Below are 19954 nucleotides of genomic sequence, written 5' to 3'. Positions count from 1 at the left end.
TTAGCAACTCCCATTTGCATGAAAGGGAATGCTAATGCATTGCTCCCTCCAGGTATTACAGACCCCCTTGGTGCCAAACATGGATGAGAGGAGATTGAGAACAGAGCTGCCCAACTGGTGTCGGATCAAGAGAAGGAACAAACAGGGACATGCAAATGTGTGTGCAAGTGTTCTCTCTTGGATCTGGTCTGCTTCGACCATATTGCGCCTGTTCTTCTGGTTTTCCCTATCTGCGTACACATCTGTGTGTGTTCATTTATCTTTCACTTTAATTATGGGGAGGATAACAGCAGTGTGTGTGCAAACAGTACGCAAACACATACACTCCTGCCAAGTGCTCTCAGGATGGTGAAATCTCTTTATATGTCGTCTGTTCGCATTGTGCATCATGTGCGTTTCACTCCACAATGGCATTTCAGATGTCAGCTGTCCGTCACTCCAATGCTTTTCCTCCTATAGTTTTAGCTCTGACCACCAGGGGGCAACAGAGTCCATTTTAGGGTCAGTGTGTCTTCAGAATCAATAACTAGAAGCATTTACAACAGTGACAGAAAAGGCTGCAACACTTAAAAACACAACATGGTGGTTTTCTCAAACCAGATTTCAATTACGTTCATGACATCCATCTTGATCTCGCTGATCTAGGATGCTTTACCAAAGGATTGATGGGAAAAGCCTGAGTTTTGGGCGTTTTCCCAGTAAAGAAATTAGTAGTACTTCTGAAAAATGTTTAAAAGCATATACATCTCACATGACATTAATTGGCCCACAAAATATTTATTTCACATGGAGCGGTGGCCTCATGAGAGACACCATTTTGAGATCAAATGGCCAGCTGAACATTATTCACTTTATCTCATCAACCTGACTAATATCAGACACGTTCACTCACGTATAATATATTAATCATGGCTTACTGTGAATAGTGCATTTCTACAATGACAATAACTGTAGCTTAAATGGCACCAGTGATGCCAAGGTCGTGGGTTCGATTCCAAGGGAATCCATGAACTGATATAATGTAAACCTGTAATGCAATTAACCTGTAAAGCATCTGCCAAATGCATGAATGCAAACATTTCTGTGACGTTGCAAGACTCTGGCGCAACATACTAAGTGCAAATTACTGGATGTCATTGAAACTTCGCCCTTTGATGGAAGGCTTCTGTTAATGAGAAGGAATAATTAACTAAACAAATAAGCAAACCCCATTCTTTCAGCAGGGGTGCTGAAAATCATTATCACTTGCTAACTGCATCTATTCACCAAACGTATTTCTAGCGTCAGGACTCATTATTGCGTCTGAAGATCTATAAATAGACTCCTGTGAAAGCAATTATCCAGCAAACTGCAGGTATGAGGCTCGCGAGTGAGCCAATGGCGGGCCGGTGGGGAAAGCGAGAGGCGAGGTTACTTAACGCAAAATCGTATGAACGACAGACTTGTTGGAACCAAGCATGCGTGAGCCGGGATATTTGGCCGTGGCCGTTTTTGAAAGGAATGACATTGAGGGCAGAGAAAATCAAACTATAACAAGCTACCCGGAGGGGAAATTGAGAGCGACGGCCAGTTGACAGCAGTCAGTAAACAAACATGATGGAATTCGGGATGTTGGTCTTGTTCCATCCTCCACCTGCTGCTCATTATGCATCCAACGTCTCACAATGTTCAATATTCATTGAGATCATGAATATTTAACGACCTCCTCAATTGATTCTTATTGATAAACATTTAACAGGTGATCGCTGGGGACGAGTACAAAGGACAATGAGAAATGAATCTGTTAAGGAGTGTAATGGCGTGCTTTTCTTCTGATCCCCCCGCTGACGCTCTCAGGCTCTTTATGGCTGCTTTAGTGCCAGGTGTATAGAGAGACAGACAGACATGATAGACAGACAGACAGACAGACAGACTGATGGGTGAGTAGATGGAAGAACAGACAGACGGATATACGGACAGACAAATTGATTGATTAATTGATAGAGAGTACAATAGAATGGTAGACAGACAGACAAGAAGGACAGACGGATAGACGCATAGACAGAGAGGCGGATAGACATCTTGATTGATAGAAAGAATGATAGAATGGTAGACAGACAGACAGATAGATAGACAGATAGACAGATAGATAGATAGATAGATAGATAGATAGATAGATAGATAAACGGGTGAGTAGATGGAAAGATAGACAGATAGACATATTGATAGATAGATAGATAGATAGATAGATAGATAGATAGATAGATAGATAGATAGATAGATAGATAGATAGATAGATAGATAGATAGATAGACGGGTGAGTAGATGGAAGGACAGACGGATAGACATACTGATAGATAGATAGATAGATAGATAGATAGATAGATAGATAGATAGATAGATAGATAGATAGATAGATAGATAGAGTTATACTGAGAAGGACAGATCAAGTTATAATGATAAAAGGACATGATGGAGGTAGAGGAATGAAGGAATGAACAGACTCTGAAGACATGGCACTCATTCAGCACAATCTGTCCATCTCAACACATTGCCAGATTTTAACACACACACACGCAAACATGCACGAATCTCTTCTAACAATCTTGTTTAAACACACACATGAAACTGATGAATTTCCAGGCCGAGTTTTCTGCATCATTTGTCATGGATGAATGTCCACTGCCTTTTGTGTATTGCTGAATGCTGTATTGTTTTATTGAGGGTGTTTGTTTATCGGCTCGTTAGCCTTCAGCGACACTCAGACTTCTGGAGATACAGTTCAACCGCAGCTACAGCTGGATGATGCAATATACATAAATCCTGTGCATAACATATATGACGTCCTATAAATAAACACAAACACACACACACGCCTCCATCAACTTACAGAGAAAACACAACCTCACACACATTCAGCTTCTTTTCTCTTGCTCAGTGAAACACACACACACACACACACACACACACACACACACACACACACACACACACACACACACACACTCCCTCTTTCCACTTAGCACAAAAATATCAAACATGAATAGTGAGTCATACACACACACACACACACACACTCTCTCGTTCTGTCTCCAGCTCTCTGGAGAGGCTCTCTGCTCTCCGGAGAGGCAAGTGATTAAAAGATTTTTCCCTGTTTTTCCTTTCACAGCTCCTCAAAAGCTCAGCGCAAAACATGACAGGCCTTAACACACACGTGTGTTTGTGTGTGTGTGTGTGTGTGTGTGTGTGTGTGTGTGTGTGTGTGTGTGTGTGTAGGGGGGGCTGTGATGTCATTCCTCAATCATTATCTAGTTGTTGTCACTGTGCTTTTTGCTTGTTTGTTTTTAATCTTTTTAAACGCTACCTGGTTTTCTGTCTTTGCAGATTATTCTGTCTCCCATTACGCTCTTCCCATAATTCCACATTTTCTTAGCTGGAGTTCTCCAAAGCAGGAGAAGAAAATTATGAGGGATTATTATGAGATGAGATGAGAGATATGAGAGATATATGAGATGAGATGAGATGAGAGATATATGAGATGAGATGAGATGAGAGATAGATGAGATGAGAAATATATGAGATAAGATATATGAGATGAGATGAGATGAGATGAGAGATAGATGAGATGAGATGAGAGATATGAGAGATATATGAGATTAGCTGAGATGAGAGATAGATGAGATGAGAAATATATGAGATGAGATATATGAGATGAGATGAGATGAGAGATATGAGAGATATATGAGATGAGATGAGATGAGATGAGAGATAGATGAGATGCGATGAGATGAGAGAGATGAGATGAGATGAGAGATAGATGAGATGAGATGAGAGATAGATGAGATGAGATGAGAGATATGAGAGATATATGAGATGAGATGAGATGAGATGAGAGATATGAGAGATAGATGAGATGAGATGAGATGAGATGCGATGAGATGAGATGAGATGAGAGATAGATGAGGTGAGATGAGATGAGATGAGATGAGATGAGAGAGAGATGAGATGAGATGAGAGATAGATGAGATGAGAGATAGATGAGATGAGATGAGAGATAGATGAGATGAGATGAGAGATAGATGAGATGAGATGGTGCACAGGAAAGAGGAAAGGAAAAGGAAACGAGGAGAGGAGAAGATAATCCTTTATGCTGCTCGTATTGAACCAGGGGATGGTTGTATAACACGTCGCATGCATTAAAGCACACATCCTGTGCATTCACACACACACACACATACACACACACACACTGGCACATAACATGTAGCTGTATGACGAAAGGCTTTCATGTCTCTGTTACTCCCTGTGCCCCTCTCATCCTCAGTAAACCTGCTCTCACCTCTGTCTCACCTCTGAGTTTGCTCTCGCTCACACACACATTCTCCCGCTCTCCTCTACATGACCTTGACTGAAGTATCACTCCAGGGGGCTTCGCTCGCTCTCCTTCTCTCCGTCACTCTGTCATGCACATTTTGACATATTAATCCTGCTTCAGAAACTTCAAATTGTCTGAGAGTCTTGACACATTCCTGAGAGAAGAAATGAAATGAGACGAGAAGAGAAAATGAGTGGTGGGATGAGGCGAGAAAAGGTGAGATGAGAAGAGAATAGACAAAAAAACTAGAGGTGAGGTGAGGCTAGACTACGTGATGAGAGATGAGGCAACATGAAAATGAGAAATGAGAGAAAAGATGAGAAAATGAGAGAAGTAGTCGAGCTGAAAACAACCGAGAAAAGAAAACAAGAAGAGGCAAGACTAGACAAGTCGAGTTGAGAAATGATCAGAAGAGAAAAATAGAAACAGAACAGAAAAGAGCAAAGGAGAGAGGAAAGGAGAAAATGGAGATGAGACAATGAGACACAACGCTGAAAAGAAACAATCAAACAATAGTTGAGGAAAGACAAAATAAGAAAAGATGAGGAAAGTAGATGAGACAAATGAGAAAAGAGAAAATGAGTTGTGTTGAGACAAGATGAGAAGAAAGACAGGCAGAGAAAAAACAAGCAAACAGAAGAGACGAGAAAAGAACAGAACAGAACAACATAATAGAAGAGACGAGAACAGAAGAGACGAGAACAGAACAGAACAGAACAGAACAGAACAGAAGAGACCAGAACAGAACAACAGAATAGAAGAGACGAGAACAGAAGAGACGAGAACAGAACAGAAGAGACGAGAACAGAACAGAAGAGACGAGAACAGAACAGAAGAGACGAGAACAGAACAGAACAGAACAGAATGGAACAGAACAGAACAGAACAGAAGAGACGAGAACAGAACAGAAGAGACGAGAACAGAACAGAAGAGACGAGAACAGAACAGAAGAGACCAGAACAGAACAGAAGAGACCAGAACAGAACAACAGAATAGAAGAGACGAGAACAGAAGAGACAAGAACAGAATGGAACAGAACAGAAGAGACCAGAACAGAAGAGAACAGATGAGAACAGAACAGAAGAGACCAGAACAGAAGAGAACAGATGAGAACAGAACAGAAGAGACCAGAACAGAAGAGACGAGAACAGAACAGAACAGAACAGAATGGAACAGAACAGAACAGAACAGAACAGAAGAGACGAGAACAGAACAGAAGAGACGAGAACAGAACAGAAGAGACGAGAACAGAACAGAAGAGACCAGAACAGAACAACAGAATAGAAGAGACGAGAACAGAAGAGACAAGAACAGAATGGAACAGAACAGAAGAGACCAGAACAGAAGAGAACAGATGAGAACAGAACAGAAGAGACCAGAACAGAAGAGAACAGATGAGAACAGAACAGAAGAGACCAGAACAGAATGGAACAGAACAGAAGAGACGAGAACAAAACAGAACAGAACAGAAGAGACCAGAACAGAATGGAACAGAACAGAAGAGACGAGAACAAAACAGAACAGAATAGAAGAGACGAGAACAGAATAGAAGAGACGAGAACAGAACAGAACAGAAGAGACGAGAACAAAAGAGAACAGAACAGAAGAGACGAGAACAGAACAGAACAGAAGAGACGAGAACAGAAGAGACCAGAACAGAATGGAACAGAACAGAAGAGACCAGAACAGAAGAGAACAGATGAGAACAGAACAGAAGAGACCAGAACAGAAGAGAACAGATGAGAACAGAACAGAAGAGACCAGAACAGAATGGAACAGAACAGAAGAGACGAGAACAAAACAGAACAGAATAGAAGAGACGAGAAAAGAATAGAAGAGACGAGAACAAAAGAGAACAGAACAGAAGAGTACAGAACAACAGAACAGAAGAGACGAGAACAGAAGAGACCAGAACACAATGGAACAGAACAGAAGAGACGAGAACAAAACAGAACAGAATAGAAGAGACGAGAAAAGAATAGAAGAGACGAGAACAAAAGAGAACAGAACAGAAGAGACGAGAACAGAAGAGACCAGAACAGAATGGAACAGAACAGAAGAGAACAGAACAACAGAACAGAAGAGACCAGAACAGAATGGAACAGAACAGAAGAGAACAGAACAACAGAACAGAAGAGACGAGAACAGAACAGAACAGAACAGAAGAGACGAGAACAGAAGAGACCAGAACAGAATGGAACAGAACAGAAGAGAACAGAACAACAGAACAGAAGAGACCAGAACAGAATGGAACAGAACAGAAGAGAACAGAACAACAGAACAGAAGAGACGAGAACAGAACAGAACAGAACAGAACAGAAGAGACGAGAACAGAAGAGACCAGAACAGAATGGAACAGAACAGAATGGAACAGAACAGAAGAGAACAGAACAACAGAACAGAAGAGACGAGAACAGAACAGAACAGAAGAGACCAGAACAGAAGAGACGAGAACAGAACAGAACAGAAGAGACCAGAACAGAAGAGACGAGAACAGAACAGAACAGAAGAGACCAGAACAGAAGAGACGAGAACAGAACAGAACAGAACAGAATGGAACAGAACAGAACAGAACAGAACAGAATGGAACAGAACAGAACAGAACAGAACAGAAGAGACGAGAACAGAACAGAAGAGACGAGACGAGAACAGAACAGAACAGAAGAGACGAGAACAGAACAGAAGAGAACAGAACAGAACAGAACAGAACAGAACAGAAGATAACAGAACAGAAGATAACAGAACAGAAGAGACGAGAACAGAAGAGATGAGAACAGAACAGAACAGAACAGAAGAGACGAGAACAGAAGAGACGAGACGAGAACAGAACAGAACAGAAGAGACCAGAACAGACCAAAACAGAAGAGACCAGAACAGAAGAGACCAGAACAGAATGGAACAGAACAGAAGAGACCAGAACAGAATGGAACAGAACAGAAGAGACCAGAACAGAATGGAACAGAACAGAACAACAGAACAGAAGAGACGAGAACAGAACAGAAGAGACGAGAACAGAAGAGACGAGAACGGAACAGAAGAGACGAGAACAGAACAGAAGAGATGAGAACAGAAGAGACGAGAACGGAACAGAAGAGACGAGAACAGAAGAGACGAGAACAGAAGAGATGAGAACAGAACAGAACAGACAAGAACAGAAGAGAACAGAAAAGAAGAGACGAGAATGGAACAGAACAGAACAGAACAGAACAGAAGAGACGAGAACAGAACAGAACAGAACAGAACAGAACAGAACAGAACAGAACAGACGAGAACAGAACAGAACAGAACAGAACAGAATGTTCAGAAGAACAAAACCATGCTTTTAGAGCTGGAGTAAAATCAAGAGGGTCATCTCCATTACTCTGCACAGGAGAAACTACATCTACATCATAACCCCCATATGAAGACTATCATCTGACTGCATTAGATGCATTCATTGGTCTATAGTTTTTCTAAATCGCTCTGCATGCTTCAGTACTGACTACTGACGAGAATATGACCTAAAATCTCCTCCGTCCTCTCATTCAATGCCACGAGCCGAACGTGAGGCTATTTGAGGAGCAGAGACTCTATTTCAGGTGCCCTCACACAATGGCTGTAATTAGCTCCCGTTGTAGTAGTATGTGTGTGTGTGTGTGTGTGTGTGTGTGTGTGTGTGTGTGTGCGCGCGAGATCTCACCACCAGCTCTTTACACCAAACAACATGGGTCATGTAAACAAAGAGCTGCTAGCATCACAAAACAGACAATCACTTTCACATCTCATAATGCCTATTCTTCATGTCATTTTACTGGGGTGGTTTTCCTGCTAATGAAAATGGAGTACGATCACACACACGCATTTTCCTCTCTCTCTTTCAGCTATCCATTTAAATTACACCCATCCAAACAGACTCAAGCATTAGTGTGGACTCGCAGGAGTCGTTCTGTCTCGATCCTGCCAACTGCATCTCGTCCAAACACAAGCGGGACACACCCAGGCCAGCAAGACGGGCCAGATGCTGGCAATAAGACTTCAAGGCAGATACTACAACAGATACTGAGGAGCAAATCCCCACTACTACTGATGGTTTTGAATTGCTTGAAATATGATTGGAATCACTTTAAAATACAATTAAGTGCAACATGTAACAAGTCTGTCATATACGCTACATAAAATTATAATGAGAACATTATAATTGTGTGCTTGGGACATGGCTTTTAATGGTGAGACTTTTGTTTTTGTAATCAGGCTCTCAAAAATTATATAAAAATTTGATTTAGATTTATCAGCCAATTATCTGCTTTCAAATATAAAGAATTATTGGTTATCGGTATCGGACAAAATCGGTGCATGCCTACTAGAAACTGAAAAAAATATATATAGCTATACTTAGTTTGAATGCAATTCAAGTCGCTTTGGATAAAAGCATCTGCCAAATGCATAAATGTAAATGTAGAATTTGCATTTACATTTCTGAATGACGCGATTACAGTATATGTCATTTATATATCATATTTGGTGTTGCATGCAAGTGATTAAAGCCAATAAAGGAAATAAAGTTACCTAAATAAAATGCAATTTACCCATACATAAAATAGGTTAACCATAACTTTTTGGATTCATAGTGTTCAGAAAAATTTGCCAAATTGGCAAATTCTCCAAATTGTTTTTTGACCACATACATTCCATTTGATTGGGCGTGAAAAAAAGTATCACTGATGAGACGTGTGCATACTATTTTGCACACTTCTGCACTAATCTTCACCATTTTGTAGTATAAATGGTGAGAGAAATGTGCATGTACAATTCATTTAAAAAAACACTTGCTCTAACTGGAAAAGTGTCCAATTTGAGAATTGATACATTGTATGGCAGAGTACAGTAAGTGCATCATACATCATTTGGGACACAATAAAATCTTTGTATCTTCCACGCAAGATAAATCAAGTTGATGTTTTCAATCAGAGATGATGTTATACACACCCAACCAAATGGCGTTTAGCTTTCATGCTGTTGTACACTTTAATTTAGCTTGGCACGCACTGCTTTTAGTGCCGACCTATTGACACTGCAGCATTTGAGGTTTTAGGATGATACCTGCAGAAAATAATTTTGAAAACAAGTCATAGTTACAGTAAAGCACTTGAAATTGAAGTACACAGAGGCAAGCACTTTGAGGGTCTAAAAGTAGATATGCGAAGCTCATATTTTTGATAAAAGCATTTAAAAAGAACTTGAATATCATTGTCTAAATCATCCTTTTTGTGACTGAACTTCTGTTGAATTTCTGGTAACATAATTCCTGTGCAGTTTGCTTTTGCTATTCTTGCACAACGGTATCATAAGAAAGTTACAGGGATTAAAAACTGAGAGAGTTTGTAATATAACTTGCTAACTTGAGACTAATGATAGAGGATAACTCACTTACCTTTATTCTAAACGTCTAAATGTACATTTTTATTGTAAGTGCCTTCCTGTAACCATGAAACCAAACAACTACCAATTATATTCTGTGGTAAGCAACTGCAAATGCTGACGACGGAGCTTCATGAAGGGTTAGGAAGATATCAAGCAACAATGTTGTTCTGCAAAGTCAGACCTCTCTTTCTCCTCCCTTCTCTCGTTTCCATTGCTTGCTAATCACTTAGATGACTCTTACATCATAACCTAAATCGCTGTAAATTACATTAATGGCCAGCAGCGCCACTGATTTGTGAAACAATAATTATTGCCTCAGAAGATCTGATTTCTCACAGTCACCCCGGAAAACATTTGTCATCGTGCACTGGGAGAGTTCGGGCCACTGTTTTGATTCAGTCCGACCACGGGGGGTCGAAATTAGCATTAATCAATAAGACAGACGGACCTTTAATCGCTCATCAGACCGCCTTATCTGATAGCCATGTTTTCCGGCATTTTAAAGGAGACAAATTATGAACAATAATTACATTAAAGCTGCACTTAAAATTCTCAAATTAAAAACTTTTGGATTCAGTGTCCTTCAATGGACCAATGCCATCACGACAACCGGAATAGAAAATGAAAAACTGGAAAATATGGAACATAACACGCTCAGTCATAAGGTCACATAGTTCTCTCTGTTTGTGTCGAGCATCTGTGGCAATAATTGAATTTTACTGCAGAAGAATGTGCCTTAAGAAGAATGAAAATGAACCATGGGGCCTTCGCACTTCATTCAAGGTCACGTCCACACTCCCATTTGCCAATGAAATCAATCGCGTGAAAGAGAACGCAACATATCATTTCTAAAGAATCGTGAGCGGCCACATTTAACTTCGATGCACACGGACATATTCATTAGCTGACAATTTTGGCATCTTATATCCATTATGATGAAGAGGCTCAAATTCACAATCAATTTCCTGTTTCTCATAAGAGCAGGGTGAGATCCAACAGCGCTTAAAATCACTGCTCTTCCCTCTCACCTCTATATAATAGCTCGGTACTGGTTTCCAATTACTCTCCCTTGTCGTCCGAGCTCAGATACTGTGAGTAATATTCTGAGGAACGACGGGTCAGAGATGCGACTCTCAAAGGGTTCTGTGACCATCTTCGACTTGGCTTTTCACAGGTTTTTAAAAGCTCTTGAAGCTGGAAGTAATACATCTGTGGTGGAACAATGGCTCTGTAGCTCTTTGGATGGTGTTGTTGAGACAGAATTATGACTATCTGTGTTTCGATCGCGCATTACTTTTTCCTGAGTTTTTTTAAGTGAACAAATCATTCAACCCAACCTTCCTTTATAAAGTGCGTGACTGCTTTGCTGACTTTATCCTGACTTCAAAAACTGTGGCACAAGCAATTTCTTTCATAACTATATCTTTCGTTCAGTCCAAAAACAAGTACAATAGGTATGCAAATAGCAATTTCTGAAAATGTAAAAAATGACTGATGAGCATGCACAATTAAAATGACGCTAATTGCCAGTAGCCTGAATGCATTGCTTTGGCGTACAACTAGTTTGTTCAACACTGTTAAAGGACATTATAATGCAATTATCACATAACTCATAATTCATTAAAGCAGTCTATTGTTGTCTTTTTTCTATGAATAGATAAAAAGCCAAGCTCAGCAGTCCCATAAAATGATTGAAGCAATAATAGTCTGACACTGTTTGTCTTTGCAGACTTGTAGACATGGCAGATTTACTCATTCATATTATAATAAGATGTTTTGGTTGTGAACAATTCGTTAGGGTTCAGCTTCAGCAGTCGGGCCCTGCTAGCAGATGCTATAACTACACCATTATTCGGTCAAAAGGCATGTTTATCAATTGATGTCTATTAGCAATGTACAGGGGTTGGACAATGAAAATATAACCTGGTTTTAGACCACAATAATCTATTAGTATGTTGTAGGGCCTCCTTTTGCAGCCAATACAGCATCAGTTCATCTTGGGAATGACAGACACAAGTCCTTCACAGTGGACAGAGAGATTTTGAGCCGTTCCTCTTCCAGAACAGTGTCCGGGTCACTATGTGATGCTGGTGGAGGAAAACATCGCTCCTCCAAAATACCCCAACTTTGCTGAAAAATATTTAGATCTGGTGAATGTGCGGGCCTGGGAGATGTTCAACTTCACTTTCATGTTCATCAAACCATTCTGTCACCAGTCTTGGTGTGTGTATTGGTGTATTATCATGCTGATACACGGCTCCCCTTCAGGGTACAATGTTTGAACCATTATGCACACAGTCCTCCAGAATGGTTCGCTAGTCCTTGGCAGAGACGCGTCCATCAAGAACAGTAGAGAATGTCATGATGTTGAAGCCCAAACCATCACTAGCCGCGTTTCCATTACCCTTCAAATTGCGCAAATTGAAATTGTGATTTGAAAATACGCCCAATGGAAACACGTCAATTTCGCAAAAACTCCCATTTATCACAAAAAAGTTATTCCGCTCGCATGAGGAGGTTTTTCAGGCAATTTGAAAAAGAAATATTTCGCAAAACTCCAATGGAAACAGTTTTTGCGCATTTACAGGTCACCTGACGTAGATGACGCAGCGTGTTTGGACAGAATACGAGACAGAGTTCTTTATTAAATTTATATAAGACACAATAATTACAGGAATAATGGATTCTAAACCTCAAATAAATGCCACATTCAAGACCTCGAAGCAGATCTGAGGGAGAAACACCCAGAGACACCTCATATGTGCCGCTCTCAAGTATAAGGGTCGTTTCTTACCATTAATGCTTGGAAAACACACATACATAACACTGGTTAATGGAAACGCCGTCATTTCGCAATAGTTTTTTGTCGACATTTAGAAAGAAATCACAAAAGTTTTACGCAAATCTGTAATGGAAACGCGCCTACTGATTCATCCCGCACTTCCCTCTGGACAGCAACAGGCCGGGTTCAGCCTCTTTGGGGTTTCTCACTCCATAACTCTCACGGATGTGAGAAAGACAGTGAAGGTGAACTCATCAGAGAACAATACATGTTTCACATTGTTCAGATTTGCACTGTTGGCACCATTGAAACCAACATTTGGCATTGGCACGAGTGACCAAAGGTTTGGCTCTAGCAGCTCGATCATGAATATTGACTCTGTGGAGCTTTTGCCGAACAGTTTTGGAGTCGAGTTGTGTATTTAATCCTGCAGTGAGTTGGGCAGCTATGGTTTTATGTTTTTTGGATACAGTCTGGGTTACATCCCTCTCAGCTTCCTCTTGTGTCATCAGTTACTCCTGTTGGATGTGGTTGGTCCTACATGGTGGTTTGCCAACATTACCCTGTATAGCATAGCTCTCGACACACCACAAAGACTGTCCTGGTCACAGATGAGCCAGTGAGACGCACAGTCGCACACCAACAATATGTCCTCTTTTTACCTCTTGCGTGTCTCCCGTTGTGTTGTGTGGATGAATGTGCAGCTGTGCTATCGCTCTGCTAATTCAACCTTCACACTCGGCTCTTAATGATGTAATATAAAATCAGAGAAGATTGGCCACCAGGCCACCATATACAAGCGTGAATCCTCCAACACAGTATTGGCCAGTGTTTCAGTTTCGTTGTCCAATCCCTATAAGCAACATTTAAATTGCTTTCATTAAATGTTTCACCATTGCCAGATCTTTTTGGAGGGTTCTTAACAGAATAAAATGGATTTTTCCATGTCTCATCCATGACGTTTACAGCTCAGGTGATAGTGTGCTCATAAAGCAAAGATGGCAGCATCCAGATCAATCTGACATTAAACTGAATGTCAACGCACTCATTGAAGCAACCTACTAAAAACATCTGAAATCAAACCAAAATGAACCAAAATCCACAATACAACTACATATGGAGCATATCCGAGGACTTAACATCTGTATTGTATTGTTGATTTGACACTGCAGTCGCGCAAGATTTAAATACAGCTGTTCATCAAGAAAAGTCTATGGAGGTGAAGACAATTTGTCTATTTTTATTTCTTTTTCTGTTTGTCTGTGTCTCTCCATCGCTCTCTCTCTCTTTCAGATCAACAGGATTGCATGAATAATACATGAACTGTCAATCATTTCAGCACATTATACCCCTCCTGTCATCTTCTGTGCCTCTGTGACACATCCATATTTACACATACACTTTTTTTCACCGTTTGGTCCATTCCCTCACTTATCATCTGCAATCTGTCCACTTCTTCACTCAATTTAATAACACACACACAAACCTATCCAGCATGAGGGCCCAGTTGGACAAGATAAATGAAAACCAATTCCTGAACTTTTACATCTAGTCACCCAATCTTTAATATTTGGTCCACACTTGTGAGTGGCTCCATATATCATTGACATCAATCGATGAAACACCCACAGACGCAATAATCAATAATGGACCTGATTTTGTTTCTTCATTCCCTAAACTGTATTGATAAAGCCCTATAGGAGCATAAATGACTGCCAGGCACATACAAGAGGTTTGCTTAGTTTGAAGCTCCAATCAAATCACATTTGCATTGTCATCCGTATAAAAACGAGTCATTAAAGGAAGAGTAACAAGCATGAAAGGTAAATATGTCTCACAGAAACAGTAGGAGAGGGGGTGAGGCTCCAGATTGTGTTTAACATCTTTACAGTCTGTTAGTGATTAGGTATTCGTTCTTAAAAACAAATTATCTCAAATATCAAATGTCGTATTAGCTCATTGGCGTTTTTAATCGAACACAATTAGTAGGTCATAAACCCACAGTTGCAAATAACATTTGCAAAAACATCTCATTATCAATTAACTCATAAAAATGACCTAGAAACACATCAACTGTTGTTCCACTTTGAAACGTGTGAATAATTAAAGTGCACTGCTACACAAAATCACCTGCGAAATACTTCATCAATTAACTCCATCAATCACATCCAAATCAATTATAAACCATCAACAAACACACTCCCCCAACATCTAGGGTTTCGGTTCCATGACTGAAAGTAAATCCCAAATGAGTGAGTGCACCTGTGCTGATTGATTGTGTACTAGTGAAAGAATCAGTATTTTAAATGAATCTTATAAGTGAACTCGTTGCACGTGACCAATAGCATTCCAGCACATTCTATGAAGGAGCATCTCATTGGTTGAACACACTGAAGGAATTCACTAAGGCCTGGGAGGGGGTCTTCAAATCTTAACCAATTTTAAAACTGTTGGAAACCAGTGACCACGGACATACAGACCTCAGCCGATTTTTAGCATTATGATCCTCCGAATGCACACTAGAAGATTCGTCCGGACCGTGAGACCACACACCTGTCGATTGTAACATCTTCACAGTGAGACGAGATCTCACGGAGACTCGCGAGATCAAACGTGACTTGAGAAGAAAAACAAAGGGAGGACGATCGACCTGATCAGCTGCTTCTCTTGGCGTGAGTTTTGTTTTACGGGAAGAAAAACAAAGATGAAAAAAAGAATATAGATGATCTTCTTTCTCAATTCTCCACTTTCATCGCATGTTTGTGACTGCCTTTCATAAGCACACAACATCCGGTTGGTGAAGCTCGCTCTCAATGGGGATTTTGAATGGGATTTAATGTCAGAAATAATGTCTGTGGTGAACACAAGCTCAAGACACTTTCATGTTTTATTCTACGGCATAAAATACATCAGTATTACGCCACTCGTGCTTTTCTGAAGCTGTTACGTGTCTTGAAAAAGGCGGTTGCTAACAAGTGGCTAAATGAGACTACAGAGGCTACCGAGATTAAACACCGAACAAGTAAACTCAGTCCGCTTTTACAGCATCGTTATGCTGATTATTGTGCTTTTACAAACTATTCCAACTCAAACGTTCATGGAAAATGTTTATAGATAAAAACTGGAAGAGTTGTCGGAGGATTAGTGATGGTGACATTGAAGTTGTGGGACCGTGATTTAGTTTGTTTATAGCCTATAGCTTTTTACTTCTGGCGACTGCATTTAGGCTTCAAAATTCATGAAAGTTGTGATAATTATCTTGATTGACAAAACATGCAAGTATCATAAACTTTTGTTGATCACAGAGCATGTTTTTAGCGATAATCCAAAAGCCTATGGCTAAATCCTATTGGGTTTTTGTTGAGGGAACCAGCGTGATGCTAACAGCCGATTGGACTACAAAGTGACACCAGACCTTCACTCTATTGGCTGTCGCGGGTATCACGATGAAGAGTCATTTACATGATTGATATTTATGATTTGGGATTGTGCGGGCTCCGATGTGATCGGGAGCAGTAAAATAATGGTATCGACAACACACAAATCAAACGTAGCGTTAGTTCTGGCAGGTCACGTTAGTCAAGCTCGCATCAGCTGACTCTCGGCTGATCCACGTCTACCGTATAGGAATACGACACCTATCACTGTATACATATATAAGATCCTTCAGTATTATCAGCAGCTATTGCATTTCTCAGGAGCTAATTACCCTCCTCCATCCCCAGCTCCACCTCTCATCCAGTCAGGATTTGGCATTCTGATTCCCCTTGAATCAGACTAATTTCTCGATTTATGTTGTACATTAAAATATTGACAATGATATCTGCAATACATTTATGTTAGTTCTGGGGGGGGGGGGGGGGGGGGGTTATTGCTGCTCTTGCCCAGAACAAAACCATACCGCCAATCCAAACTGTATGCTAATTGTCAATCATCTTTGACGATAGTGGTCCTGACAGAATTGAGGATTTTTTGGACAAAAAGTCAGTTGCGAGAAGCCTCGATCTGGTCACACACCCCAGATCATTGGGGGTAGCAAATCTGGCCCAAAATTGGGGTTAAAATCTTCAAGTGTGTGGCCAGCCTAAACAAGTCAGTGTTTTAATCTGAAGAGAAGCACAGGACACCTCTTTTGAAAACGAACTGAGACGTGACATTAAACGAATGATATTGAAAAGTCCTTATGATGCTTATGTAACCGGTTAGAGAGCGCAGTCGCTAGCGCCTCTTGAGATCAGGGGAGTGAGGTTTACACACTATGACAGTTTTACTGTCGGTTTACCAAGTTTCGCAAACAAGCGCAGTGTTTGAAACACAGTTTATTAAAACACAGCAAAACGGTCTCGCTCAAGTGAATGACTCAATGACGCTCACAACAGACAAAAGATACGTTTGTCTCCACCTACAGGCGTAACGATGTACAAAAGGTCACTGACTGAATCCCTGAACAAATCTTTAATGGATTCAAAAGATACTACTAGCTACTACATGTTCTGCTAACCTTTTGGGGATGATTAAAAAAAGCAAAACCTGACTGAACCTTCTCATGGGGATTGTTGACAAATTGACTAAATGATGTCTTAATTAGGATTACATAACAGTAATTATGATAACCTTCAAGCAAACACGGAGCATTTCCTTATACAGTAGGCTATGCTGTGTGATCCTGTTTGGTTATTTTAGGGAACCAGTTCAGGCATCTTTATAAAATACACTTTGCAAATGTTCATTATGTGTACCTATACAAATTCGTGTTTGTGGGATAAACAAGTAAATTTGAAGGTGCTGTGGGGGAAAAAAATCGACCTTTTATAAACCAGAGCCCATTTCAGAAGCGGGTTTGTCCTGATATTTGAGGGCTTATCCGTGCCCACCTTTCCTTTCCAAACCCCCAGTTTCATTCACGCTACGGTTATCATCTTCTCACGGCCATTACCGCATATCAAACACCGTATTTTGCTTTCTGGCTCTCGGTAGCAGCAGGTGTTGCTGGCGTAACCCGAACGCGTCCACTCTTAATTCCAGTCACCTCCGTTCCGGAGCCCCGAAGCGAATTCATTTACCGTGGGAGGGACACCGGGGAAAATTGTAGTGGACACCCAGCGAATTCACGGGGAATCACGCTACGGAAACACGTGGGAGAGCTGACACAAATAACAGCCCACGATACCCCAGCAAAACGCCCGCGGAATCATCACCCAAAAAAATAAATCACATTAACACAAAGATCCGCGCGCGGTGATGCGGATACCGGGGACGAGGCACCTGCTTTGACCTTGTGTTTTAGTCGTATGTCCTTCCTCAAGTCTCTTCATGTGAGGATCTACCAAGGACGAAGCGCACAACAAGTAGCTCTGATCGATCCTTCGATAAGAGAGCATGCACGCAACAACAGACCTTCATGGGACCTCAAATCAAAGTTATATATCAAATACAGCATGCAACAGTAATCGCTGTCAACGCAAATGCCCTGAGAGCGCGTGACAATGTCAAACAGTCATTAGTGCGCGCGCGCTTGTATGTGTGCGCCTGGACAATGATGTAAAACAAGGGGGCAAAGAAGTGATGACCCCCCCGTGACAGGTGCCTACCATCTCCAACACCCCCCCGTGCCTCCACACCAGACCTGTCCGTGCCACAGGCACCAGTCCAAGGGGAGAAGATACTCCTACAAGTTTAATGGCAACAGAAACAAAAGCGCTCACCTTTGCTGTACTCCTCCTCCCTGTTCAGATACATGTCTGCAGATTGATGATGGACTCTTGGCTGGATGATTTAAGTGCTTATTGTTACTCCACCGGGGGAAACTCTCGCGGTTCCGTGAGTGTTTATTGTGTCGTTGCTCGGCGGAGAGTCCTCCTCCTCCCAGAATTACGCGCGAGCAGGTTGTCTGCACACATCTACTTTCTCTCTCTCTCTCGTTCCTCACACACACTCACGGTGACGTGCTTTGAGACATTGCCCCGCGGGTGGGGTGGGCTGGGGTAGCGGATGCTTCATAGCTGTTATTGTGTCTATATGCATCCCTAATATAACATATATCAATGCTTTGACTATTTAAAAGGTTTTTCTCGGATGCAGCCTGAATGGTTTGAGCATGTGCAAAATGTCTGTGCCAGGCTATAGGCTGCCTTGACACGTATTCCTTAAAAAACAACTATAATCTAGGCTATATATTTATTTTTAAATTACTTATAAGTAATCCAACGGTATATTTTTCTTTTCTTTGTTATTGTTAATCAGAAAACATACAATAAACACCGAATGACTAGTTTACTTTTCAATCTCATTAGTGCATATTCTAATATAGTCTCTAATCATTAAATCACTAGGATTATTGCTATAAGAGCATGTATACCATTGCTGCTATAGTGACAACTAACTATTACTCTGTTACTGCAAATTGCAGATTTTTGCAATAAAGTTATCTTATAGCTTGTATCAATCAAATACTAATTTCTGACTAGTATGTATTTCAATCGTTAATGGTATTCCAGTTTTAGTAACTATACTAGTAGGCTACTTAATATTTACTCTTTAGATAGTTACTAATGTCTTTCCATTTGCTAATGTGTTAATGTTTTTACAGTACCAATGGAAACATACCTGTTCATTAGACTAGACTTAACGTCTTAGTACATGTTTTAGATAGGCTACTAGTTAAGTAACCGATCTGACTCACCACAGGCTGCATCTGAAATCACATACTTCCAGTGAAAAACAGTATGTGACAGAAGTATGTCTGAATTCACAGTACTCAAGGCAAAAAGTGCCCAGATGACCAACTTCTTCTGGTGAGATTCTGAAGTGTGCATATGATGGACACTTTACTATCCCATGAGGCCACGGGAGAGGATTTATGGATGGCATTGAAGAGACGTAACTGATGCTATAGGTCACGTGATAATGACAATATGGCGAATGTAGTAGGCTATGTCTAGATTACATTCATACTACAGCCTATAAAACATACTTTTTTATGTTTTTTATGTCGTGAAGTAATTACTTATTCAAAACGTACTTATTCTTAGCACAGGAAAAACTCCACAACAGTGTTTTCAAAACTTTCAAAAAGAGGAAAAAAATAGAGATTGATAATGGCAGTCAGAAGACAGAAAGATGTCAACTTTACGTCACACCATTTTTTTTGTAATTGATGCAAATGATGCAAACATTGATGCAAATGTAATATAATACAAAGTATAGTGTTATAAATGTAGACACACATTTTTTTAAAATGAAAATATAAAAAAACTTTGCAGGATGACCTTTAAAACCGGTTAAAACGTGTGTGAAAAGGGTCTGTTCCGGTGTATAGGCCTACTGTGATGTGAATAGACATGTTGTTAGTAATATTTGTTAAACACTAAATATTAGTAAAGCTGGATTAATAGTAGTGAAGTAGGCTACAAGTACAC

The 19954-nt window shown here is 40.5% G+C and overlaps 1 protein-coding gene across 2 annotated transcripts in view; it reads right to left on the bottom strand.

The window, feature by feature from the left end:
• The window catches only part of syt7a (synaptotagmin VIIa), a 166246-nt gene extending 147748 nt beyond the window's left edge, over positions 1–18498 (bottom strand). For both annotated transcript variants that reach the window (XM_079858863.1, XM_079858864.1), the window contains exon 1: positions 18242–18498. In XM_079858863.1, the coding sequence (XP_079714989.1) occupies positions 18242–18275 (34 nt within the window). In that variant the 5' untranslated portion in view covers positions 18276–18498. The remainder of the gene's footprint in view (positions 1–18241) is intronic.
• Between the last annotated feature and the right edge of the window lie 1456 nt (positions 18499–19954).

The sequence above is a fragment of the Squalius cephalus genome (assembly GCF_949319135.1).
Source record: "Squalius cephalus genome assembly, chromosome: 23".
Lineage (NCBI taxonomy): Eukaryota > Metazoa > Chordata > Actinopteri > Cypriniformes > Leuciscidae > Squalius > Squalius cephalus.
Note: the sequence above shows the minus strand (reverse complement) of the source record. Positions and strands in the feature narration are given on the sequence as shown.